Here is a 27,783-nt window from a genome sequence, read left to right on the forward strand (position 1 = left end):
TCTTTAGTCGGCCCACTGGCTTTCTTCCACCCACGTCATTGACAGGCTGCTGTCCGCCCCTGTGCTGAGACCTTAGACTCACACTCAGGAGCAGCTCAACAGGCTTTAGAGCATGGCCTAGATGGGACTCGCCATATGCTGCCTGCAGCTACTAGAATGCTCAGTGTTCCTAAGACACTGCCACCTTCTGTGGCCCCAGCAGTGCCTGCTGGTGGACCTGGGCCTTCTGGAGAGGCAACTGCTGGTTCTAAGTGACCTGCAGCTCTGGATGCTTCTGGGAGAAAGGCCTCAGGTTCCTCTGTAGTGGGAACTGAGAAGGATCTGGGACTTGAGAAACCCTGGTGTGAAGACCCAGACACATGCACACACACACCCTCCACCCCATCACACTTAGTTGAGGTCTGGGAAGAGCATGCATGTCATTACCACATACACCTGGAACCCAGGGGCTGCCCCTTGAGCTTTGGGTTGCTGTGTTCACTAAGTTCAAAGGGAAGTTGATGAGAAAAGTTCCTCCGGAGCAGTTCTAGTGGGGAAAGCATGGCTTAATGGTGACTGCCACAGAGCGCTGCATTCTCCTTCCATCACCAAGCACAGAGGCCAGAGAGCATGTATGTGCCGGATGCAGGACATCCCTTGTATGAGAGGTCAGCTGTAAGGTGCTGTCCATGAGCAGGTGTAGCATATTCTGGCTTTCAGTTTTCTCATCTGTCAAATGGGGCAGGGAGCCCACAGAGTCCAGCATGGAGTGTGTGGTGTCCATGGGGGCTCTGTGACAGGCAGGCAGTGCCCTCCAGCTGCAGGATGTGTCCAGCTGGATGACTGTGGCACTGGGGCCCTCCTGGAACTGCAGTTCTCACAGGTGGACACACAGGAAGCAGACTGGCCAAGAAGAAGGGTGTGCTTTTCCTTATTCTTGGCTAACTGGACAGGCACTCCAGGAAGTGGCAGGTTCTAGTTTCTTTGCTGGCAGAGGTTCTGGCTTTGTGGAGTGCTTCCTGTCCGTTGGAGCGGGCATGGCACAGAGGCCTCCGTTGCTGCAGTGTCCTGTGCTCACCGTGGATAAGGGCCACCTGCTCATCCTGGAGCCTGTGTTGAATCTCTTATAAAACAGTAAATAACCAGAGCAGCGAGGGAGCTGCCAAGTGCTCGGGGGTCTGCTCTCCGAAGAAAACACAAGGCCAGTTCCCTGTGCAGTTCAGACAGCTGAGCGAACATCCTGGGACAGGAGGTATGCTACAGACTTCAACCTCAGCTTCTTTTTCAGACATTCTGCTTTCTCAGTGTCTGTAGCACATTAGTCACTTTTCTGTGCTGCTGTTTCCTGTGCTCTGATTTCTCGTGTTGGGTCAACTGCCGAGGTGAAAGCACCTTTGTCTCTAACGCAGAAGTTGTGGCACAATCGTCTGTGGTTGGGAGGCCTGTTGTGCCCGTGTTCAACAGGAATGTGTTGCACAGTGCTTTCCCCAGGCACCCAATGCAACATGAAGTTCTACTTCCCGCCCTTTCCGGGTGACCCAGAAGTGCAGTGAGGGCTGCTGGGGATGTGATGATGCAGACATGATGGAGGTGAGCCTGGGAGCACACAGTCCCTGCCTGGGCAGCACTTCCTCAGGTGCCTCATCCCTCAGCTTGGAAGTTTCCTGCCATGCCCTTTGCTGGCTAAAGGCAGAGGTGGCGGCATTTTGGGATGGGAAGAAAACCATTTGTCCTTGACTTCCTGAAACATTTTCCTCAATGACAGCAAAACCACCACTGAGTCCTATCAAGAGCAGTGCTTGCTGCCTATGGGGTCTCAGGAACATCTTTATTCAAGGAATGTGCAGTGGCCCAGGCAGGGCCTGGCACTGGTGTCTGATCTGCCAGTTTGTGTTCTTGTTTGTCCCCTACACAATGGCTCCACCTGCTAGTCAGCACACACCCCAGCCAGCCAATTAGAAAAAAAAAAAAAGACAGCAAAAAAGTAAATGATAACAAAAACCCCATCTTAATACATTTCTTTTTTAAAAATCAGGAAAACATAAGCACAAATACTGATTACAAAAATAAACACATCACAGTTTGGACTTGGCTACAAGGGACAGACTGGTCACTCAGTCCTTCTCTGGCGGCACAGCTTCCAAGAACATCTGAAGGTGCATGGTGACTGGCTCTGCAACAGAAGGCAGAGGGCAAGTTGGTTAGACTGGTTGTCTGGGAAGCTGGTTACTCCCTTGTCACGTGTCGCCTATGACCCTGCAGCTCTTTCTGCTGCAGGTGGGGTCATGGGCATGGCACACAGGCCCCCTTTTTTCACAGCTTCCTGTCATGTGCTTGAGGATGGCTGGCCTGAGACTTATTCAAGGCCCTCACAATAGCCACACCGGCTCTTGGATCTAAAGCCTATTGAGTATTTTATCGCCACTGAACTATTTACAGTCTAGGAAAAATGAGGCTCAGTATGATACAGATACGTCAATCATTCCGACAGTCTCAGTCACCAAAGCTAAATTTTGTTTAAACAGTAAGGTCGCTCATTCTTTTTAGTTACCTTAAGCCAGCTTCCTACCACCTTTGGTAGGGAGGAGCTAGTTTAATAGTGTAAACTTGGAAGGATAGGCTTTGTCATTAAACTGCAAAGTCATCTTAGTCAGTGTGTCCGTCATGATCAAATCCAAGTTCATATTAGAACAAATGAGTAAAATGGCTGCCTTTGTTACACCAATACCTTTTCTTTCCCTTGGGCAGGAGTGCCCACAGCCTTGCCCCTTCTCAGTGCAGGGTTCAGATCAGGTGGAGAGACTGTTTCAGGAAGGGCGAGAGCCCTTGGTGGAACTGACATAACCATGTTTTGCTTGTTGACCTTGTTGGCCAGCATGAAATCACCCCTGCCAGCTAAGTGATGGCACAGGATCTCACAGGCCAGAAACGGAGGTGGGAAGGACCTGGAACATGCCAGGCTTCAAGGAACTCCTCGGGTGGTCTCAGGCCCGGCTGGCCACGTGTGAGGCTCGGATCATCTGCACCCTCTGGTGGGTGTCACTCTTCCTACCCTGGCATCCTCCCTGACCTCCACCCTGTACACAGCGTGCACAGGAGTGCCTGCAGGGGGTGTCTGTCCTTCCCTGCTGACACAAGCTCTGTCAGAGGCCAGCCACGTGCTGCCTCCAGGATTCCACTGTGCACGGTCCAGTTCCCATCGTCCAGGAGCTCCCACTGGTGGGGATGCTCAGGTGCCTGAACAGGCTTTTAGGAGCATGTTTCTTGCAGCTGATTTCTATTATGCTTGACAGAAACTGCATATGCAACAGACATTTAAGAAAACAGATATAGTTCAGTCTCTTTGAGCACTTTGCAAAAAAAAAAATAAAAAAGAAACAATGGCTCTTTAGAAGTAAATGTGGCAGGCCCGGCGGCGTGGCCTAGTGGCTAAAGTCCTCGCCTTGAACACGCCGGGATCCATATGGGCACCAGTTCTAATCCCGGCAGCTCCACTTCCCATCTAGCTCCCTGCTTGTGGCCTGGGAAAGCAGTCGAGGACGGCCCAAAGCTTTGGGACACTGCACCCGCGTGGGAGACCCGGAGGAGGTTCCTGGTTCCCAGCTTCGGATTGGCGCGCACCGGCCCATTGCGGCTCACTTGGGGAGTGAATCAGTGGACAGAAGATCTTTCTCACTGTCTCTCTGCCTCTCTGTATATCTGACTTTCCAATAAAAATAAATAAATCTTAAAAAAAAAAAAATAAATGTGGCTTACCAAAGCCTTTAAACAATTGTGGGCAAGCATCTGGTACAGTGGTAAGATGCCATTTGCGGCACCTGCATCCTTTGCTACACTTTGCACCCAGCTTTGTTAATGCACACCCTGAGGGAGCAAGTGATGTCTCAACAATACGAGTCACTTCCCTCTTGTGGGAGGCCCATGCTGAGTCCTAGGCTCTTGGCTCTGGCCTGGCCTGGCCTGTCCCAGCTCTATGGGTATTAGGATTGTGAACCAGTGGCTGGGAGATCTTGGTCTCTGCTTTCCAATTATGAAAAAATATGCAAAAAAGGGCTCTTAAAAATAGATGCAGGATTGGGCCTGGCGCAGTGGCCTAGTGGCTAAAGTCCTCGCCTTGAATGCACTGGGATCCCATATGGGTGCCAGTTCTAGTCCCGGTGGCTCCACTTCCCATCCAGTTCCCTGCTTGTGGCCGGGGAAGCAGTCAAGGATGGCCCAAAGTCTTGGGACCCTGCACCCGCGTAGGAGACCTGGAGGAAATTCCTGGCTCCTAGCTTCGGATTTGTTTAGCACCGGCCGGCCGTTGCGTTCACTTGGGAAGTGAATCATCAGATGGAGGATCTTCCGCTCTGTCTCTCCTCCTCTCTGTATATCCTACTTTGCAATAAAAATGAATAAATCTTTTAAAAATTTATTTAAAAAAATAGATGCAGGATAGCATCTATGGGGCTGCCCCAGGTTCCTCTTGTCCCTTGTGCCTTGCAGTGGCGGTGGCAACCAAATCAAGCCAAGCCCTTGGGCCACCTGGCAGTATGCTCTGGGGACTTGTGGGTGTGGGCTTACAGGGGGTTTGGGACATGGCACAAGTGAGGGCGAGTAAGGACCTGAGGGTTCATGTCCAGATGAGGAATGACTACTGACGGACCTCCACAGACAAGGCCACTGTACTCGCAGGTTACTGAGGGGGCTGAGACTGAGTGGCTTGGAGGGGAGAACAGGAGAACCTTTAAGGGTCAGACTAAAGCACACATGGGAGACCTGAGGTCGGGTAGTTATCAGTGACCAACACTGAATACCACTCACTGGCACACATTAAAGCTACAGCTGGGGGCCTAACTGGCAGGGCTAGATCATAGTACTTACCAGAGGGAGTTACACAGAGGGTGCATAATGGTAGGCTAGACCATGACACTAACCAATACATGAGAGAATTAGGCCTGGGGGCAGAATATGTTGGGGGGTAAGTGGGCTCACTGCTGTGAAACTGCAATCTCTGTTGGCATGTGCAGGATCTATGGTGGGGACAGGCATGGTTGGGGAGGTAAAGGGTCACCCCAGCTAAGTTGGGGTTCCCAGCAGTGCGCTTGAGAGCCAGAATGGGGGCATTGTGCTGGACTGGACATGGCTGTAGTCTCCATTGGCATGGATGTGGACTGGGTCTGGAAAGCACCAGACTGGACTAGACTCCAGCACCCACTGCTGCTCGCAAGAGCCAAGGTGGATGTAGGATGGAATAGGCTAGGTCTCGGTTCCTGCTAAACCACAGCAGAGCTGTGTCTGGGTGTGGACCAGGTGTGGCTGGGCTGCAACACCCAACAGCAAGAACCTGAAAGGGCGTTACTGGTTGGGCAAGAACACTGTCCCTGCCAGGACAAGAGGTAGACAAAGTCAGCCTGGGCCGAGGACCACTGGTGTGCACAAGATCTGCCACTGAGATGCGATGTGATAGAGGAGCTTGTTAGGATGCTATCCCTGCAGGTGAGCACAAGAACCAAGGCAAGCAGCAGCCCAAACCAGGCCAGGTTACAGTACCTGCCGGCATACATGTAGGTCAGGTCTGGGGGAAGGCCAGGATGGGCCAGTTCATAATACCTGCTGGCAGATCTGAAAACCAGGATGAGGTGCAGGGCAGGCCAGGTAGGGCCACAACACCAGCCAGTCTACATTAGGGCTAGGCCAGGCTAGGCTGCAACACCCACCATCGGGGTGGCATGGGGTGTGGCAGGCTGGAAAGAACCAGGTTGAAGCACATGCTGGTTGATGCCAAGGTGAGACAAGCCATGCCAGTCTGAGTGTCTTGGGTGCCGGGTCCGTGAGCCCCAATGGCAGGTGGTCCGACAGGGCTTGAGTTGTCTGACCTGGGTCCACTTGTGAAAACTAATCCTCTTCAATGGAAAAGACAGAGCAATGGAACTGAGGCCTGAATGCACAAGGAGGATAAGGCAGCCCATGGTAGCCTGCAGAAGACATCTGGTGCCATTGCTGAGGAAGGAGATCAAAGCAAACTGTACAACTACCCCAGCCAAATGATGACAGCAAAAATCAGGACAAACTGGGAGTCTAAGGTCGACTGTGTCACCTAATGTACACTGGAGGAATTTCCTCATCCTTGGATTGGTGAGATTAACACCATTTCGGAACTATCAAAACCACCTGGGCAGAACCCTCAGCCCACACACTACATTGGGACCTGGGTTGACAGCAGGTAGCCGTTCCCCATCCCAGGGTACTAGGGTGGTTGGGAAGCGAGTATGACTTGTCCCCTTGTTTCCCCTTCCCCACCAGATACAGGAAAAAGAAATAGAAAATTAGCAAATAATGATCATACCCATTTTTCCTTAACCCTCGGTCCTTCGCAGCCCAATCAACAAAATAAACCACCAATAAACATACAAGAAGAATATATAAAAAAGATGCAAACGAGGACTGCTGTGTGAGCAGAGTGAGATATGCACAGCCCAGGCACCTGTCACTCTCTCCCAGTCCAGCCTCTGTCACTGGGTGCTATCTGGAATGGCACTGAGCTCTCGCTGCTACGTGTGTTTGCCAGGAAGAACAACATGGGGCTCTGGAGATGGACGGGGATGCTGAAAACATGTAACATGACTGAACTGCACTTGACAGAGGTCAACATGGCAAGTTTTGCATTTGCATGTATTTTAAGGGACCTGGGGAGTGGGTGTTGAGCCTAGCAGATCAGACGCCCACTGTCCCACAGTGCAGGCTGGGCTCAGTCCCTGGTTCTGGCTCCTGACTCCAGCTTCCTGCTCACACAGACCCCGGGAGGCAGCAGGCAGAGTGTAACTGTGGGTCTGCCACCCATGTGGGAGACCTAGGCCGATCCTGGGCATCTGGAAGTGACCCTCTGTTGCTGTCTCTCAAAGACCTTAAAATGCCTTCCCTTCCTGCTTGCTAGACTTGATCAGGGGTCCAGGCCTGGCCTTCCTGAAGGGGCAGTGTGCTCTGTGAGAGCCCATGCAGAGGGGCCAGGTAGGCTCAGGAAGGGCAGCTGAGGGTGTGGGATGCTCTGCCTGCCCGTGCTTCAACAACACAACTGCCCTGTGATACTTACTTGAGATTTTCTGGGCCCATTCAAACTTGTGGTAGACAAAGAGGAAGTAAAATATGAGGCCGCTCAGGATAAACAACACACAGTAGAGATACTCCCATGCAGGTTCCGTGATGATTGGGGCCAGGACCAGAAACACGGCTATGAGAGTCACCAGGATGGGGATGACAATGGGCACCTGCAAGCCAAACAACAAGAGGTCAGGCCATGGCTGCACACGCCCGTCCTCCTTCTGGGGCTTTTCACTAAGAAAGCAGCATGGCTGCTAAAGCAGTGTCGTGAACACGTGGAACCCTCTCCAATTTCAGTTACTTTGATGTCGTTCTGTCACTCTTACTTCATCTACTCCACCTTTCCTCTGATGGTAAAATCTTTTTACTGTTATTCTCATGCCTCCTTTGCTGTAAAGGAACTGAAGGATTTGTCTTCTATGGTGTCTAATTCTAGCTCTGTGTGATTGTGCCTCCTGGTGCCTCTCTCTTCCCTATTCCTTGTACACCAGTAGTGAGATTTGGAGGCATGAATACTTTACAGTAGAGCAGTCAGTACAAGCACACGATACCTGATTATCACACTTTGAAATGACTAAGGTTTGGGCTTCAGAGAAGGAAAGCAGTCCAGTCCCACCATTACAAATTGCCCCCATTAACTTCATCCTCCTAAACCAAAAGTAAAGTTTTAAATGGTTTGTAGCACCTACCAATCACCACTGTCCTATTATTTCACCAAGGGTTGCAAAGGAGTTACCCTTCCAGACTTCATGATCTGAAATTGTGTAATGAAACATTTCAGCTACTTGGTGATTTTGTGTGAGTTTGTACATGAAAGGCAAGGTAAATGCTTGCTTCTTCAGTTTCAGGATGATGAGGTGGGGCCTTGTGACTTGCAAAGCTGGCCCAGATGAGACTCACTGGCCCTTCAGCTCCCTGTCACATTCTGCCTGAAGTCGCCTGTCCTGTCACTGCTGCTCCCAGGACCCTCTGCTCTGCTCCCAAGGCTTCCTGGCATGACAGGATGGGGCATCCCTGGACTCCTCCCTCTCTCCAGTGAACTTTGCTTCCTTTTAGTAGGAAATGGCATTTAAAGACCGTTATGCAGGGAGTGAAGTATCTGCTGTTGTTTTTGCAAGGGCAAGGATTAATATTTTATCAAGAAGGGAATTTTTTTTTTTTCGAATCCATAGCAGCATTATCAATTTTTGTTCTAAGATTACATGTTTTTTATACTGGTGTCTCGTCATCTGAAAAAATCTTGTTTCCTAATACATTGAACTGAATTAGTTTTTTTGTTCTATAATAGCTCTGCAAGAAATCCCTAAGGAACTACTTGAGTACTAACATTGCTGGGAGTGGTTTGACATTCAGGGTACTTTGTGATTCTTTTTAGCCTCAAGACCAATGTGTAACCCTAATACTTATTTTCTTCATGGCTGTATCACCTGCTTGTTATACAGAAAGCTTCCTTTGTTTTTAAGCTTAAGGTTTTACTGTTTCCCTTTTTAACATTTATTTAAAATGTGAATTTTTTCACATGATTTGCCTCATTCCATCCTTTTGAGAACTTACATATTCACCTTCCACTAAAGTTTAAAATACACCAAATGACAGTTTTGTACCTCCTTTTTTCTGGTAGTATCATTCCAGAGATATTTAAGTAAGACAAAGTTATTAATCAACCATTTTCTACTGCTGATGTACCAGTTTGAGTCTGTCTTCTGCTAACATTTGGATTATGCTGAACCTATGGCTATCAAAATTAATCCTTTGATGAATAACCTTGTATAGATTTCATATTTCTGCTAAATGTGGCTCTGAGATTTGGGGGATGGGCCAAAGAATAAATGCTTGTACAATTTTGTGAGCTTCTGCCAAACCACCCCACAGAGTGGCCAGACTGTTCATATTAAGCTATAATGGGAAAGGGGCAGGGCGCCACTGACTCCCCAGAGGAGTCCATGGTCAGTATGTTTTGCCATCTGACAGGCAAGAAGTGTTTTCTATTGCAAGTCGGGTATGTGTTCTCTTGCTAAAGTAAAGTTGAGCTTGCTGGGATTTAGGAATTGTTTCAGTGAAGGATATTAGCATTTGTGTGGGGGGGGAATTATCACCTGGAAAGGTTTCCTTAATCTGTTTTTAACGTGATTTTTAAGGCAAATTTTAATTTTTTCCATTGTTACTTCCAGAATATAAGTCATGAGCAAGTTTCCTCCACTCACACGTTTACAAAGCAGTTTACATTTTATTTGTGAATCAGCACTGTAACTTGTCCATGAGAGAGCATGCTGAGTGAACTCCTACTTATTATTCTTGTGCATGTAATTTGCTTTAGTGTTTATTTGTGGGACTGTTTCTGATATTTCCCCCCCATAGGTAAATCTGTGTAATGCATTTTACCCACCATGAATTAAACAGTTAACTACAAATGTTCTTACCCTCAGCATCATTTGCAAAAGCTATATAAGATTGAAAAATACCTTCTTTTAAGATAATTGGATTCTGTTTAAGATTGAATGTGTTTGGGCCCGGCGGCGTGGCCTAGCGGCTAAAGTCCTCGCCTTGAAAGCCCCAGGATCCCATATGGGCGCCGGTTCTAATCCCGGCAGCTCCACTTCCCATTCAGCTCCCTGCTTGTGGCCTGGGAAAGCAGTCGAGGAAGGCCCAAAGCTTTGGGACCCTGCACCCGCGTGGGAGACCCGGAAGAGGTTCCTGGTTCCCGGCATCGGATCAGTACGCACCGGCCGTTGTGGCTCACTTGGGGAGTGAATCATCGGACGGAAGATCTTCCTCTCTGTCTCTCCTCCTCTCTGTATATCTTTGTAATAAAATAAATAAATCTTAAAAAAAAAAAGATTCAATGTGTTTGTATCATTCATTATTCCCAAGGGAGAATACACAATCTTGGTAAGATTGGTATCAATTTATACTCTAAAAATAAGCTGAAAATCAATAAAATTATCCCAAAGGTGAGGAGTTGGCACAAGCATACTCTAAATGAAAGTGGAGAAATCTCCACAACACAGGACGTCATTTTGTAAATCTTTAGACAACCCTTGTACAACGCCATAGAAATAATTTTTTAAAGATTTTTTCTTTTTTATTGGAAAGGCAGATTGAGAGAGAAGAAGGGACAAGAGATAAAGAATTTCCATCTGCTGGTTCACTCCCCAAGTGGCTGCAACGGCCAGAGCTGAGCTGTTCTCATCTGAACCAGGAGCTTCTTCCCCCTCTCCCACACGGGTGCAGGCTCCCAAAGCTTTGGGCCACCCTCCACTGCTTTCCCACGGCCACAAGCAGTGAGCTGGATCAGAGGTGGATCAGCTGAGACATGAACTGATGCCCATATGGGATCCTGGCACATGCAAGGTGAGGATTTAGCCACCAGGCTATCGGGCTGGGCCCCATACACATACATTTGAAAAAGCAGATGAAATGTTTTTTTCTAGGAAAATCCAAAGGAAAATTTTTGATGCAAAAAATCTTTGCACTCAGTGCTTTTTCTTAATATCTATTTTCCATAAACTTTCTGAAGACCCCACCACAGGTGTGGATTCCAAAAATCTTCTTGTACCAAAATAGACTTGTCTTTAAGTTGCTTTTTTCCACCAGCTTTTTTACCTTCACTTAACTTACTGGAAAATTCTAAAACTCAGATTTTCACAGCGTATTCCAGATCACTGAAGGAAAACTTCCAAGAGCTAGACTGATTACTTACTACTCACTGTCTGTCTCTTTCCAGACACCTTAAAGTGTTCTCACTCTTACATTCATTATTTTTCCTCCTCTTGGGTTTCTGTATTGTTTCTGAGTGACTGTTTTTTGTTTTCATTAACATAAGTATTCAATGTGATGAGATTCTTCAGAGTGCCATGAGATTGTGTCTTTAGGGCCTCTGTCTCCTTAACTAAGGAACGTGTGTACTGGCAGTTCCTATTTTTTCTTGGACCCAAAGGTCTATCATCTTCACTTTCTGTGTTGTTGCATTACAGACAATGTTATCAGTTTTTTCTTTATGGTGTTAAAGATGGTCATTTAACAGTGATGTCTTGAAAAGGTGCTTTTAGTGGGGTTCAGAGTTTGATCCATACCTTGTAATGCTTTTCGGATCTTGGGCCTCCTTTCCTCCTGGAATGCCTGGCTCCAGGCTGGCAGGAGGAGCTGTTTGATCACCTGTTGTGGGGCATCCTCTGCTTCTTGCCATGTTTTGCAGAGTCTGCTTTGAAGTACAGGCGTGGAGCTGGATAGTCAGGTGTAGGCGTTCCCTCTTCACTGAGAGACCTTGTGTTACTGAGTGAGCTGGCTTTGTCTTGGTGATGCTACGGGCCTGAGTGCTTGTCCGAGGATCTCGCCTTGTGTTCTGAGTTAATTTGCCTGCTCCTGTTTTACCTTTTTTGTTTGGTTTTCTACAGCTTTATGGATCTGCTTGCAAAAGATCTCTTTAACTGCTAAGTTAAGTCTTCTTAAATCTAACAAGCCAGTTTATTTATAGAACTGGTAATTTCTCCATTCCTTAAAATATGCCTGTATTTCTGTAAATATACAACTTCTACTTACTATTAGTCTTCTGCCCTTAAAGAGTGACATACAGTGGGAATACACTCTCTAGGGCAGTATTTCCATATTTTACATGGGAAAACCATAATGCATCAAAAACAACAAAAAAAAAAACACCCCCAAGTTCTCAACTTTACAACAACAATAGTAAATAACATGGTGCAACACACACTACAAGCTTCACAGATGCCTGCAGTAAAGGTGCTCCCTTTCCAGCTCCCTGCTGGTCTGCATGGGAAAACAACAAATGTCCCACGTGTTGAATCCCTGCACCCACATGAGGAAGCTCTTGCCTTCTGGGTTTGGCCTGGCCTGGCCCAGCATCACCCCACTACCACGCCCCATTGTGGCCATTTGAGGAGTGAACCCGAAGATGGGAGATTTCTGTCCCCCGCCCTCTGTAATTGCCAATCCAATAAATCTTGTTTTAAGTAAAAGACCCCAACACATATTTCCATAAGAAAAACTGGGGAGATGTTCTCAAGGACATCGTCACACAGCTCAGCATGCAGGGCTTCTTGGTTTGCTTGGGACTTTTTTTTTTTTTTTTTTTTTGCCCTCTCCTTCCCTTTTAAAAAAAAATCTGTTGGTCTGTGAAGGTGATATGTATGCTCTGAGACATATCATGACTATTATAATCAAGGATAGCTAACAGATACTGATATATATATATATGTTATATATGTATCATTTATATTTTCTCCCATATATGTTTACATATTGCCCCTAGGCCTCTCCTTTTAGATACTGTCTAAAATAAGCAGTAAGGAAATTTGCTAGAGATTCTCTTTGTCTCCCGCCCCCTTCTCCCACACCCCTGCTTCCCTCCCACCCCTACGGCTACTATGCCCGCCACCACTCCCTCCTTCAATGGCCTGTCCTTTCTGTGCTGTAGTGTCTGCTGCATTTCGCTCGAGGGCAAAACATCTTGTTGGATTGTTTCATATTCACTTCCAAAAGACACGGCTGTGGCTGGCTGTGGGCATGATCCTGATCTCTGAAGCCCAAGCTGCCCCTGGAATCCCCTGTGTCATCCCAGTTGTCCTGAGGTCCTTCATGCCAGAGGAAACTGGTCTGCCGGGAAATGCAACCTCTGTCTTCATTTCTTTGCATGTGTGAGATGCATTGCATGAGGCATGCAGGCATGGTGGTGAACAGCCTGATGCCGCTGTGGTCTCCCTTCTCTGTATGACTCAATCAGTGGTGGCAGGGACAGGGAGGAAGGCAGGAGTGGATCTCCACCCTGGGTGTTGGGATGTTCTGTGTCTGTTCTGTCTTCATCTCTATCAAGCCTTGCTCAATTCACTAAGCTGGGGCAGGCAGCTGCACCCCACTTCACCTTTGTGGCCCAAAAACAACTGCTTCACTGCAGCTTTAAGAATTCTGGTCCTTGAGCCCAGTGTGGTAGCCTAATGGCTAAAGTCCTTGCTTTGCACAATCTGGGATCTCATATAGCCAGCAATTTTGTCCTGGTGGCCCTGCTTCCCATCCAGCGCCCTGCTTGTGGCCTGGGAGAGCAGTTGAGGAAAGCTGAAAGACTTGGGACCCTGCACCCACATGGGAGACCTGGAGGAGGTTCCAGGCTCCTGACTTCAGATCAGTGCAGCACCAGCTGTTGCGGCCTCATGGGGAGTGATTCATTGAATGGAAGATCTTCCTCTGTCTCTCCTCCTGTCTATAAATCTGACTTTCCAATAAAGATAAAAAAAAAGAATAGTGGTCCATGTTCTTCATTAGAGATTTCTCTGATACACGAGAGAGCAGGTGCATGGTTGTCTGTCTCCTTCCCCCATTTTCTCAGATCCTTTCTTCTCTGATGCCTGATCTCCCACAGGGCCTGTCTGCTGCTAACACAGCACTGGCCTGCCTCTGGGGCTACCCCAAGGGACATGTGCCTCCAAGCCTCCACTTGGATGCCAGCATCTGCCACTTTCCTTACAGTTGGTTTGTGTGAGGCATTCCTAGGGCTGTGGCAGCCCTGCCTTCCTGTACCCCAGTGCTGCTCAGACCTCCCCGCTGGGAACCACCCGCAGCAAGGCCCAAGCCCGCTGTGGCTGCCCTGAGGAGCGGGAACCTTGTGGCCTTCCCTAGTCTGCTGTGCTTGGTTGGACAGAGGTGAGCTCTAGGATTTCCCCTTCGCTAGCCCAATGGCTCTGCCTGCTCAGTGGAGGTGCAGGCAGGCCACTCTCTGTCCCCGACTACCCCACAGCCTGGGTGCTGGTCAACAAGCAGCACCAGTGAGGTCGCAAGTCAGACTGCTGATACCAAGCCCCAAAATGAAGACTGTCCTCCTTTTCCTGGTTACTTAATCCCTGATCAGCCATGGGTTCTTCAAAGGCAAACAAGATCTCTCAATTTAAGCAGAAAACCACAAATTCTGCTGCCCACTCTTTGGTGTAGTCATACCAGCCTCACAGGAAGAGGGAAGGAGGAGCCCCAGACAGCAGACATAGGCTGAGGGGCTGCTCGCACAGGCCTGGTTCTGGGCAGGGTTAGGCAGGCCCTCACACGTGGTAATCCCGAGAAGAAGCATGCTGGAAGCAGTAGACACTCCCTGGGCCTGCACATCATCCCCTCTAAGTCATCATGGGGAAACAGCTGCTCATGACCTTGGGCACTCTGCTTACCTTGATTGGCCTTTCCAGTTCTTTCTTTGTAAACCGCATCACAATGAGTCCTAGAACTGTCATGCCATAAAACAACCATGCAGCAAAACTGAAATAATTGACTAGTGAGTTAATGCTTCCAGGGATGATATAAATGGTCGCCATGATTCCCTGGCAGAAAGAAAAATGAATTTTAGGTTATTAGTGCATAAAACCATGGCCCTTACCACTTCACAGAAGACTGACCACTAGCCTGAGAACATCCTGTAACCCAACACAGCAGGGGTTAAACTTGACTTGGCTGTAGGGTCTGTTCTCTGAAGCTTGAGAAAAAGGCTGCTGTCATTGTCTTACCTACTAAAATGCATCTTCTCCTCCTGGGGGCCAGTGGTCCCTTGTGGAGTTTGTGACATTAACACACAACAAAGGAACATGTGCCAAAGGACTGCTGCTTTCACAGACATGGAGGAAGTCAAGCACAGTGAACTGCCTTGGGATTTCCAAATCAAGAAATACCGGAACTTGGGCTTAGCAATGCACATCTATGTAACCATCCAAACCTAAGGGGTCTTCTACCCTTAAGGTGGTGTTGTCATGGAGAATCCATACTTACATAAAAGATGATGGAAGGGGCTGGAGTCAGGCGCCTGACACTGATGTAAGAGAGCACTTTGAGCATGTGGCCTTCCCGGGCAGCCACGTAAGCGAGTCTGAAAAACAAGCATCCAACAATGAGAGGCTGCTCCAACTGTCCTTCAGAGTGAGTCCAAAGTCCTACTCCAAGGCCACAGAGAGGCGGACTGCAAGGCACCCTGACCATCCTCCGCAGGCCGGCTGGGAAGAGGACTGCAACTTGACAACAAGGTCACCAAAGCAGGAAGAAGGGCAGTTGGGAGACCCTGGAGATGCTTGAAACTTCTACTGTAGCAGAAACAAACGTGCTGGGAGGAAAAGGCCCTGGGATCTCAGTGCCTGGCAGAAGCAGAAACAGAACTAGCCTTATTTGTCAAACCCAGGCCGACAGAACTGATCGTGTTTCTCAGAAGTCTACAGAGCATCTGCTCTTGGTTCCCTCGAGAATTGTTCATTATCCAGCAATCTGGAAGACTGCTTAAAACCTTAAGGGAAAAGGTATGGTGTGTAGTGCTGCTGTGGTACCCCTAGCCCATGTCAGAATGCCCTCTGATGTGCCCACTGCTACACGGCAGGGCCAGCAGCAGGGACTCCAGGGAACAGGCCCTCCCGCCGTGGGCCAGCCTCAGCTGGTACTGGCATTTGGGGAGTGAACTATGTGATAGGATGTCGATGTCTGTCTTTGCTAGCCCACCCTGCCTTTCAGTAGATGATGAGCATCGTGGGAAATAAGAAAAAAAGAAGACCTAAACAGAATTTCTTTAAAAATTCAGTATAATTAAAATTTTAATTAGAAAACAAGGAAAATAAGTTGGAACCTGGATCCAAAGCCCAGAGAGATGAGAAATGTAGATGAGAAATTAGGCTGTAATACACTGAAGAAAGGCAAACTGGAAACGCAGAGCTTTTATCACATTGGGAAATAGCCTTCAACCTGAGCCCAGTTCTATAGACATACCCTGCGGTAAGCATCATGAAGAAAGAAGATCTTACAGGCTACTGAATTTAAAAGATGAAGTGCAGGGCCCAGTGCAATAGCCTAGCAGCTAAAGTTGTTGCCTTGAATGCACCAGGATCCCATATGGGCACCAGTTCTAATCCCAGTGTCCTGTTTCCCATCCAGCCCCCTGCTTGTGGCCTGCACCTGCATGGGAGACCGGAAGAGGCTCCAGGTTCCTGGCTTCATATCAGTGCTGATCCAGCTGTTGCAGCCACTTGGAGAATGAAATCAGTGGATGGAAGATCTTCCTCTCTGTCTCTCTCTGTCTCTCTGTATGTCTGCCCTTCCAATAAATAAATAAATAAATAAATCTTAAAAAAAAAAAAAAGAGCCTTTGAAAGAGATGACAAAAATGCGCTTGATCTTAGCCCAAAGGCCAAGAAGTGACGACAAAAATGCAAAACTGCTATTGCAGTGGAGGATTTGAACAGTATAAATAAGAAAGCTTAATAACGGGGGCTCGCACTGTTGTGTAGTAGGTAAACCACCACCAGCAATGGCAGCATCCCATCCAGCACTAGACTGTGTCCCGGCCACTCCAGTTCCCATCCAGCACCTGCTAATGCACCTAGGAAAGCAGCAGAGGATGGCCTAAATGCTTGAGCCCTTGAGTCCACCTGAGAGACCCAGAAAAAGCTCTTGACTCCTGGCTTTGGATCAGTCCAGCTAGTTGTTGTGACCATTTGGGGAGTGAACCAGAAGATAAAAGATCTGCCCCTGTTCCTTCCTCCCTCCCTCCCTCCCTCCCTCCCTCCCTCCCTCTCTCTCTGTAACTCTTTCAAATAAATAAATAAATCTTAAAAACTTGACTTAAAAAAATAAGCAAACTATAGAAGACACGTTATTTCCAAAGCCATAGACAACAAAATTTTCACACATCCACAACATAAGGTGTTTTAAAAATTTTGTTGGATGATATATTTGAAAGGTAGAGTGACAGAGCTGCCACCTGCTGGTTCATTCCCAAGTAGCCAAACATGATACTGTAAAACTGTAAATTTTGTCATTTTTCCATAATCCAGTGGCAGTGGGGGGTAGTACTGAGTTAATTACCACTTGCAATGCCAGCAGCCCATATAAGTGCAATCTTAGTCCCAATTACTCTATTTCCAGTCCAGCTTCCTGCTAACGTGCCTGGGAAAATAATGAAGATAGACCAAACATCTGGGCCCCTATCACTCATACAGAAGGCCTAGATGAAGTTCCTGGCTCCTGGTTCATCCTGGATCACTCTTGGCTGTTATGCCGATTGATGAGAGATTCAGCGGACTGAAGAGTTCTTATTCATGCTCGCTCGCTCTCTCTCTCTCTCTCTCTCTCTCTCTCTCTCTCTCTCTCACACACACACACACACACACACACACACTCTGCCTCCCTCCCTCTCTCCACCTCACCTTCCACCCTCTCCCTGTTTTGTTTTGTTTTGTTTTCATGGAATCAGGCATGAGTGTCTGACACAGTGGTTAAGATGCTGCTTGGGATGCACACATCCCACACGGAGTGCCTGGGCTGGAGTCCTGGCTCTGCTCTGAGTCTAGCTTCATCTTGCTGTGCATCCTCAGAGGAAATAAATTAAGGCTCAAGTACAGGGGTTCCCGCCACCACACAGGGAACCTGGATTGAGTTCCTGGTTCCCAGCCATAGTGTGCCCAAGCCTTGGCTAGGGCAGGATTTGGGGAGAAAACCAGGGGATGGAAGATTGTTGTTCCTATCTGTCTGCCTTCCAAATAAGTTATTTTAACATTAGTAAGATTTTTGGAATTGAATATGATAAACACATCTGGAAAGCAAAGCAGACCAAGAGCAGTCTTGACACAGGGGCATGAATTCCAGATACTATATTACCAAAGCTTTTAAAACTTTTAAAGAAATGTGGTAACTGCACAAGACATCAATGAAACAAAGTGTACCAGGTATATGGGGGAATGAAAATGGCATTTCAAACCAGAGAGGGCATTAATGGGCAGTTCAATAAATAGGATTGTGACAACAGGTAAAGGCTTAGATAAAGGAAAGTAAAATTTGTGTTTCACATCAAATTACATCTCACATTGATGGGAGAGTGACAGTAAAATGCTAGAATGAATCAGCTAAGTATATTATTGAGTGAATGGAAGAAGGTTTATGTATTTGAGATAGGAAATCCAGGCTCCATTAAGGCAATTTTACAGATTTGACTCCCTACAAATGGTTTGCAATAGGGACTAGTGTTGTGGGGCATCAGATTAAACCACCACTTGTAACACTGGCATCCCATGTTGGGAGGGCTGGTACCAACTATGCCACTTCCGATTCAGATTCCTGCTAAGGCACCTGAGAAAATAGCAAATGATAGCCTAAGTCCTTTGGTCTCTGCCATCCATGTGGGAGACCTGGATGGAATTTCTAGCTTCTAGCTTTGCCCCACCAACCCTGGATGTTGGGAGCATTTGGAGAGTGAACAAACAGGTAGAAGATACCTGCCCCTGACATTTCAAATAAAACTAAAAAATTTATACACAACATAAATCTGTATAATACAGGCCCTTGGCCCATCCCATGCTGCTTTATAAGTATGAAACTCCGCATTTAAGTTGTAATAGCTCACATTTGTAAATGGGAGCACTAAACCTATAATTGCTGAGGGAGTGCAGGAGGGAGACGTCACAAACCTCGGATTGGGCAAATGTTCTCAGATGTGATCACAAAAGGATGACAAAAAATATATAAAAAAGTAGGATTAGCATTGTGGCACAGTGAGCTGGGCTGCTCTCATGCCAGTGTCCCATATCAGAGCGCTGGTTCAAGTCCTTGATGTTCCACTTTTGAACTATCTAACGTGACTGTGAATCCAGCAGATAATGGCCCAGGTACCTGAGCACCTGCCAGCCATGTGAGAAATCGGGATGGAGTCCCAAGCTACTGAATTCCACCTGGCACAGTCCTGACCATTACAATGCTTTCTGTCTCTGTGTCTGTCTCTGTCTCTCTCTCTTTCTCTCTCACCGTGTGTGCTTTTTAGTAAGTTTTAAAATCTGCTGCAAACAGATCACTCCATTGAGATGGAATGTAGAGATCAGTGGATGCCCAACACTACAGGGATTACCTGACGGGGCTTGAGGGAGCTTTGGGGCTGATGGAAATGCTCTGGAATTAATTGTGATCATGTTTACATAGCTTAATAAATTTACTAAATCAACAGCTGTATAATTACTAAGGGTGGTATTTATACCTCAGCAGGGCTATTAAAGGTGTATTTTTATATACTTAAAATGAGCCATTGTCATTTACAATAGCACAAAAAAATAGGTATGTAGAATACATCTGACTAAAGATGTCTCAAGTAAATGGTAGTCCACAGCCATGGAATGGCAGACCCAGCATTCCCACATTGTGGCGCAGCCCTGACTATGGTTAGTTATAATATGTCACACATGAAGACACATTAAAACGACTGTGGGAATAGGACTTAAAACATACATTTTGAGGGGGCCAGTGCTGTAATGTAGAGGGTAAAGCCACCACCTGCAGTCCCAGCATCCCATTTGGGTTCCACTTCAAGTCCTGGCTGCTCTACTTTTTTTTTTTTAATTTCATTTTATGACACAGTTTCATAGGCTCTGGGATTCCCCCAACCCATCTCCAAGCCCTTCCCCCATATTGAATTCCTCCATATTGTTACAGTAGTACAGTTCATAACTAGTCATGATTCCTTCACTGCGGGCATGGACCATGCAGAGTCCAGCATCTTATTGTCCAGATAAATTCAACAGTTTCATTGGGAGACCATCCTTGCTCTGAAAGTAGAGCTGGCAGAATATCATCCTCTCCAATGAAAAGCCACTACACAACTTCAACAGGAAGAAACATGGAAATTTACAACATCATGAAGTTAATTAACATGGTATTGAGTGACCAAGATGTTAGAAAATGCAAGTTCTTAACCACATCCTGTAACTACTTCCTTGACATCTCAATTTTATATACACACAACCAGCTGCTATAAACCTTAAAATGTTTATAGGGAGCTATTCAGCTGTATCGTGTCTATTTTCATTTTTATATTTAGCACTGGCTGCTCTACTGTAAATGAACTTCCTGCTAATGCACCGGGAAAAGCATGGGAAGATGGATGGCTCGGGTGCTTGAGCTCCTGTACCCACTCGGAAGACCTAGATGAAGTTCCTGGCTCCTGGCCTTTGAAAACTCAAGAAACAGTTTGTCTTGGTTCATAAAGAATTGAAATCCATGTGTGGTTTTGTTTATCACAGCGTGTTTTTCCGACACTTCTTAAAAACCTATCATGTATGTCAAATTTCAGAATCAAAAGAGTGAACTTTAAATGTTAAATGTTTAAATGTTAAATGCTATCACAAAGAAACAGTAAGTATGTGTTGACAGACTAGTTCTTTTTTTTTTTTTTTTTTTTAAATTTATTTTATTTTTTTATTACAAAGTCAGATATACTGAGAGGAGGAGAGATAGAGAGGAAGTGGAGCTGCCGGGATTAGAACCAGCGGCCATACGGGATCAAGGCGAGGACCTTAGCCACCAGGCCACCCTGCCGAGCCCGACAGACTAGTTCTGTTCAGCATGGAAACACCTCATTGCACCCCAGAAACCCATGCAATTATTACTCATCAATTAAAAAATGCAATTCCTGTTGACAGGCCAACAATATGGACAAGGCTTTTGAAAAAGAACACTAAATACACCTGCTTTGGCTGTAGAATGATTCTCGGTGGGTGTGTTATCCTGTTCAGCGGATAACTTTGTTAAGGATCACACAAAGCGGTGTCCAGGTGGAACCCTGGCTGCAGGGCAGACACCTTCATGAGCAGTCACTGCAGTTGGCTTTGCAGGAACAAAGCCACGCTGGCGTGACTGGAGGATCTAGTTCATTACATGGCATCAGCCTGTGGCCCAGGATGCCTCTGATAATTCTGCCAAGTTCAAGTGAGAGGCTTAGTAGTTACACCTGTCAATCTGGTCATGCTGACCATTAGTACAACTGCTTCAAGCTGAGTGTGGCAAAGCCAGGTTGGAGGAGTACAGCTGAAAGCCTCAAACATTTATTATTTTGCCTTCCTAGATTACTGGTGTGTTGTGACTTTATTTTTACGCTCCGGGGATCCCATCAAGTGAAAAATATAATATAAGAAGTTCATCGTGTGAAGTGCACCAGTCCTACATCACTGCCCTGCTGCTATGGCAAGGCTGGCAGCATCCCAGCACTCCCTCCTACCAGCTCCACAGACGGCAGCCGTGCACCCTCAGGCCACAGGTACAGCTCCAGCCGGGCACACACCCAGCCATGCCGGCCCGTGGGTCCGGCCTCACCTTTGCCAGGGGCATGAGGAGAGGTGCCCGGGGTGCAGCAGCTTGTGTCCTCCGGTGTGTGTGATGTGCTCAGCTGCCCCCCGACAACCCTGTGGTGTTAGGCCAAGAGTTCCCTACCTGCCCGCCGTGAAGCAGGCCCCATTAGCAGCACCGATGGTTGAAAATGCCACAAACACCGGGACGATCCACGAGGCTGGGTAGAGAACACGGTCCCCGAAGGTCTGGGAAGGAAGCAATGGACACTGAGGGCACAACTCTGTCTCTCTCTCTCCGTCTCTCTCTCTCTCACACACACACGTCCTGAGGGCCAAAGAGATACACGTGTCACATCTCAAAAACACGTGTGTCGCATCTCACATAAACACACAAGTATACACACACACACACACACACACACACACGTCCTGCAAGGCCCCACTGCCGAATCCCGACATTCCTGCGAAGGCCACCACAAACTCTCACTCTCAGCCGAGCTCCTGGCCACCTCCCCACCCCGGCCTCCCGCTTCCTTCACTGCACAAGGCCTCAGCCCCAGTGCCCAGCTGCTCTGCACTCCCTGACCCCAGCAGTGTACCAGCCCTGACCCGCCATCCACACGCACCCCACCTCCACCCTCACGCCCCTCACCCCTCACACACCACGCCAGGGATGCCATATGCCCCCACATCCATCCTCACGCCCGTCACTCCTCACACACCACGCCAGGGACGCCACACGCCCTCAGGCTTCAGCTCCCGCGCCCCCACCCCAAGGCCATGACGCACTTCCGCCCAGCACCCAGCACAGTCCCATCGCGCCTGCGCCCACGCAGCGCCCCTTCCGGCCGCCCAGGCTCCCCACTCACCACAGCCACAGCCTGCGACTGCAGCAGCTCCGTGGGCGTCATGACCGTGAAGTAGGCGATGTTGATGAGGATGTAACTCACGGTCACCAGTGTGATCCCGATGATGATGGCCAGCGGCAGGTTTCTGGGGGCCGGTGGGACACGTGGTTGTCAGCTTGCCATCACGTCATCCCTCCTGGGCTGTCCCTCACCAGGGCCCAGAGCCTGGGACATTTCTCCGGAAGAATTCTCCTCCCTCAGGGACTCACCAGTTGTGGAAGACAAACCACTCAGAAATCAAGGTCTGGGCTCCTCCAGCCCCCTCCCCCACTCCCTTAGCAGCCACTGCCCTGGGCCCAGGGCCGCCACCTCAGAAGGCGCAGGAGACTGAGGGAGGTGACAAGTGGCTCTCCTTCCCACGAGAGACTGAGGGAGAAGTGGCTGCCTCCTCCCTCATCTCCTCTTCTGCCCAACGCAGCTCTCCTACCTGAAGGGGTTTCTGAGTTCTTCTGTGATATAATTGAGCTGATTCCTGCAGAAAGCAAAGAAACATGAATGACTTTTTCTTTTCTAAGGCGCTTGCATGATGGAGGATTCATCCCCACCGCCCTCTTCCTGCCTCAAGATGTAGCATCCACCACAGCAGTGCCATCACCATGAGGTCCTCACAGGGGCCAAGTCCTCTGTCCTTGAACCTCCAGAACTACATAAAGCTCTTCTCTTCATATTTACCCAGCTGCAGGCATTTCCTCACAGCAGCGAAAAAACAATGTACTTTATACAAGAATGACACACACTAGAGGTCGGCCTCATTCAAGATGCTTTCCCCTGTGGAAAATTCTCCTGAAGGAATTCCAGGGAAAGTTCTGGAAGGCCCCAGGGATAGTGGGGCTCAGGACTCTACCATGATCCACACCAATGGCAGTTTCCAGGTGCTTTGAACAAATGGAAGGTTCTTTGTCTCCAAATGCTTCTCAGAAGGAAATACAAGCCTGGTGAGCAGCCATGATGGCTTCTTAAGGCACATTAACACAATCTCATCAAGAATCTCCAGGATGAAATACAACTGTTCTTGGATGTTCTTGGCCTTGGCAAGTGAGTGGGCAGCTGTGGCTGCCTCTGCCTGAATTTTCCTGGGAAGGATTGTGTCAGGGCCCCAGGCTGCCTGTCCACAGGACACCACAACCAGGACTGGGGGAGTGCAGATGTCTCAGTGTCTCTGGAGTTCCATGTCAACAGAAAACTAAAGAGTGGGTGAGTGACACAGGGAAGCCTGAAAGTGAATCTGAGGCCAGCTGAAGCACAGAAGGCAGATGTCCACTTTTGCCATGAGAAGTAAACTTGGTCTAAAGGAACCCCTGCCTGACTTGTGCCATCTGAGGAGTGCTAAACTTACCAACCATCATAGGCCCAGAGTCCATTGTATAATGCCAGACTGATGGCTCCCACAGAGATTTGTGCACCCTCGAAAGACTGCTCAAAATTCCTTGTGTTTCCTGTAATCGAGCCAGAGTACACAGGTCAGGTGTCAGCTGAGCCTAACTCAACTTTGCACTCATCTCTGTATAAAAGCAGGGAACTTTTCATAATCTCTGGTTACTAAATAAGCTCGGGCAAGCCAGAACGCAAAGATTCTGCTGCTCTCCTGTCAGGTTGCCTTCCAGACACACAGGGGATATGTGCCTGTGTGGTGGGACCTACCCACCCATTCCAATGCTTGTCACCTTGGGCCAGTAGAACAATCCCACTGATGATGATGATGGCCACGATCACCAGCTTGGCTGCCGTGAAGAAGTTCTGCACATAACTGCCCAGCCGCACACTCAGCGAATTCACTGTTGTGATGACCACTGGAGAAAGTCAAAGGAGGTCCGTGCTCTGCACTTGCCCTGCTGGGAGCCTTCTTTATGCTCTCCCCTCCCCTTCCCATTATGCATATTGACAGAGGGATTTTTTTAAGGCATGCAACTGATGGCCCTGGCCACCAAGCCTGGCTGCCTGGAAAGACAATGTTACCTGCAAACGCCCCAGCCTGCAGCCTTTGAGATGCCTGCGGCTACTCAGCATAGAGCACTGGCTACTGCCAGGAGCCAATCCTACCCATTTTCTGCCCATACCACAGCCCCACCCAGACTCCAGCCCCACACTGAACCTCTGTTCATTGGAAGACCCAAGATCAGAGTCTCCGTGTGCCAGGCCTGCCCAGATGCCAGGCATGTGTACTCACAGATGGCTGCAGCAGCCAGGAATTTCACCACAACCTGGGGAGGCTCGCAGCCTGAGTAGAAGGGTGCAGCCACATACTCGGAGAAGCTGAGGCAGATGATGGCAAAGGACGAAGGCTTCATGACCACCAGGCTGGTCCAGGAGAAGAGGTAGGCAGGGATGGGGCCAAAGGCCTCCATCAGGTAGGGATACTCACCCCCTGACTTGGTGATCATGGTGCCAAGCTCCGCAAAACACAGAGCCCCTGGAACACACAGAGGAAAGGTCTCCAGCCCCCTTGTGAGAAATGTTTGCCTTGGCACATGTAGCCATCCTCCCCCAAGGTATGGGGCCATGCTCGTGCTGGTCCACCATGGTCCCCTCCCTCCTGACAACCACATGGTTGGGTTCAGGGTCTTTGAGCCTGACTGACCCCTGCCTACACAGGCCCACAGAAAGGAAACCCAGGTGGGGGCACAGGGAACAGCATCCATTACCCAGTGTTGCAAGGACCCCACAGACTGCCCAGAGAATGAGACATGGTCCCACCGCTTCCGTGTTTCTGAGCACAGACTTAGGGGAGATGAAGATCCCAGAGCCAATGATGGTGCCCACAATGATGCAGGTGCCGCTGAACAGGCCCACCTAGAATGTAACGAGGGGAGAGGTTGGTCCATGCTGGCACTGGGACCTATGTTCAACCCAACTGATCTCATGTCCAGTGCCTAACACCTGTAGTCTGTGCTGCTACAGTGATAACAAGAACTGTTCCTGGAGATGAAAAATATTAAGTAGGGCCAGCAATATGGCTTAGTGGGTAAAGCTACCACCTGTGACACGAGCTAGAAGAAGGACACTGGCTCAAGTCTCTGCTACTGCTGTACTTCCAATCCAGCTTACTGCTGATGTTCCTGGGAAAATCAGCGGAGGATGGCCCACTGCTTGGGTCCCTGCCACCCTGACTCCTGGCTTCAGCCTGGCTAGCCCTGGCTTTGGTTCCCATCTGGGGAGTGGCCATCCTGTAGCACACGGAATATTTCTATGTGTGTCTCTCCTTCTCTGAGTAACTCTTCCAAATTAAATTTAAAAAGAAAGTATGGGGAAGAAAGCTTACTTTGAAGAATAGTATTAAACCAATTAATCCCCATGACAGCCCTGCACATTTTAAAAACATGATTTATTTGAAAGGCAGAGAGACAGAAATGTACCATCTGCTGGTTTACTCCTCAAATGGCAGTAATGAACAGAGCTGGGCCAGGCTGAAAACAGCATCCTAGAATTCAATCTGGGTCTCCCACATGGATGGCAGGGGCCCAAGCACTTGTGCCATCCTCAAGTGCTTTTTCAGGTGCATTAGCAGGATCTGAATTGAAGTAGAACACCCGTAACTCAAACAGGTGCTCAAATAGGATGCAGGCATTGCAGTGGCAACTTAAGCCACTCTACCACATGTCAGCCCTATCCCCATACACTGAGTACTCAATATCACTCCATCCTACAGAAGTGGAAACTAAACACAAAACTTTGTTAGAAGCAGCAGTTATATAGCCAGCCAGGACAGACCTAGTTGTGGTAGCACAACCCTAACTGAAACACAGGGCCTATGCAGGGGCTTAGCAGACGTGTCAGCACTAAGAAAAGCTCTCCAGACGCACCTCTCCTGGGCAGAGGAAAGTTCTCGAGGAAAGGAAAGATTAAATCAGATCCTGGAATCCTGGCCAGAGGAGCCACATAGGGGCAGGCAAATCAGGCCTCTTAAGGACAGAAACTCTGGAGAATCAAGAATTATCTCAGTTGTCATTTTCTGGAGCAAAACCCAGCTCAGATCCACAACATAGGATTGTATTCCTATGAGGTTTAACAGCAAAGCTGCATTAATAGAATTTCAGGGCGGGGTGTCTGCCTTGAGTGAGGGAAAGGGAACATGCTGGGATGCTATAGTTTGTCAAAGCTCACTGACCTGAGCACTATAGCTGTGTGCATTTTGCGGTATGTAAGTTGTGCCTGACCCAAGTCCTGCTCTCAGCACCAGGCCCAATGTCCTCAGCCCCAGGCCAACCAGGGAAGATCTCAGTAGGTCTCCTGGCCACACAGGACTCCTGGAACACCCAAGCAGAGTCCCAGGAAGCATTATCCACTTCCCATCCTCAGCCTTCCTCAGAGGCCAAGGTTTGGCTCCCAGATGTCTTCTCAGAAACCTCCCTCCTGCTGAGGTAGTGCTGAGTCTGCGTTGCCTAGGCCTGCATTCACCCTAGAGCTGCCCTAGGACAGGGTGGGGGTTTGTTCAGCTGTGCTCTGCTGGTGGGCCTCCAGGGGTCCCAGAGGTCATTGCTGGAAACAGGCCTGAGACTGGTGGGGAGGGAGGGGGCTGCTGCCCATGTCCCAGGACACCAGGCCAACCAGCCCCGCCATCCCCTGCTCAAGCCCCAGGGCCATGCTGCTCCCTGTCCTCTCTCCCTGTCTCCAACACTGCCTGGTGCCCTGCCCACATCCCCAGCTCATCCTACCCTTGAAGCTTTCCCTGAGCTCTGTGCTTGTTTTATGCATGCCCTGGGCCCTCCTTCCCTCATCCTGTGAGCTGGGAGTCTTCCTGTCCCTCCGTGTCTGGCCCCTGATGTTGTCAAACATGGAGACTGACACAGGGTAGAGCCCTGGGTGCCTTTCTGCCACCATCCAAACCTGAAAGTACCCCTTTTTTCCAGGCTCCAAAACAGCCCCAGGTTCTCACCAGGCTCTAGCTTAGACTGTGCATCCCTGTCCTGTACTGTGTCAGGCTTGCTGTGCTAGCAGACCTCACAAAGATAGAAGGGGCCACTGCTGAAGGTGCTGATATCCCTTTCCTTAGAGGACTGACATTTGGCACAGGGGCTATGGCAGTGAATGAATCATCACAAGTCCCCCTGTGACCAAGTACAGGACCTCCAGGGACTTAGCCGGCATGCACATTAACTTAATATCTGCATGTACGAAGTTCAAAAGGTCATGCTGAGTTTCCAACAAGAAGGAATAAAGGAGCATTATTCACTTAGAGATGTACTTGACAGAGCAAACCACCCACCTCTGGGGACCACTGCAGAACTCAGCCCACTGCTGCACAATCAGATAACCTCCCCTCCACTCCTCTACTCCCAGCCTGGGAAGGATCTGCTGGGAACCAGATGTCCTTACCTCTTTTTGGAGACTTGTGGTCTTGGGTTCATCACTCTGGATGGATTTCTCATCCTCTCGGCGTTTTCTGGGGCCTGTCTCCCCCATTTTGTGCTCCCGTTAGCTCCAGAGACTGTAAATGAGGCACAGGTAGGGTCTTGACCCAGCTAACAAAGACCGTGTACACATGGCAGCCCCATGGTGCTGTTTCCTGCTTGGCTCTGCTCAAACACCACCAATGTCTTCACTGGTGACAATCTGCTCAGCCCCAGAAATGAAAATGTCATTAACATGAAGATGCTTTCAAAAAAGTCATGGAAACATTTCATGAAAAGATAAGTTTATTTTGGTGCTCCCTTCTCCTCCAGTAACCTATGCCCATGAGGCTTCTGAAAATGCATTCAATGGAAAACAAACCATGATGGGTTTAAGGATCTGTAAGTTTCCTAACA

At 48.6% G+C, this 27,783-nt stretch overlaps 1 protein-coding gene across 1 annotated transcript; it reads right to left on the reverse strand.

The window, feature by feature from the left end:
• Nucleotides 1–1,982: 1,982 nt before the first annotated feature.
• Nucleotides 1,983–27,719, reverse strand: SLC7A9 (solute carrier family 7 member 9). Its single transcript, XM_058674500.1, has 12 exons — nucleotides 27,353–27,719; nucleotides 24,682–24,829; nucleotides 24,207–24,449; nucleotides 23,704–23,829; nucleotides 23,376–23,475; nucleotides 22,467–22,511; nucleotides 22,001–22,124; nucleotides 21,274–21,377; nucleotides 14,818–14,914; nucleotides 14,226–14,375; nucleotides 7,052–7,226; nucleotides 1,983–2,152 (listed from the first exon to the last, which is right to left on the reverse strand). The coding sequence occupies exons 1-12, from the start codon at nucleotides 27,437–27,439 to the stop codon at nucleotides 2,094–2,096; spliced, it is 1,458 nt and encodes a 485-aa protein (XP_058530483.1). The 5' UTR covers nucleotides 27,440–27,719; the 3' UTR covers nucleotides 1,983–2,093.
• Nucleotides 27,720–27,783: the final 64 nt, after the last annotated feature.

The sequence above is a fragment of the Ochotona princeps genome, chromosome 16 (assembly GCF_030435755.1).
Source record: "Ochotona princeps isolate mOchPri1 chromosome 16, mOchPri1.hap1, whole genome shotgun sequence".
In the NCBI taxonomy this organism is placed as follows: domain Eukaryota; kingdom Metazoa; phylum Chordata; class Mammalia; order Lagomorpha; family Ochotonidae; genus Ochotona; species Ochotona princeps.

Coding starts and splice junctions, on each gene's coding strand:
- SLC7A9 (XM_058674500.1), bottom strand. CDS start 27,439: ATGGGGGAGACAGGCCCCAGAAAACGCCGAGAGGATGAGAAATCCATC. Junction 24,450..24,681: donor TGGGGTCCTTGCAACACTGG/GTAATGGATGCT, acceptor TGTGTGTTCCAG/GGGCTCTGTGTTTTGCGGAG. Junction 14,376..14,817: donor CCCCTTCCATCATCTTTTAT/GTAAGTATGGAT, acceptor TCTTTCTGCCAG/GGAATCATGGCGACCATTTA.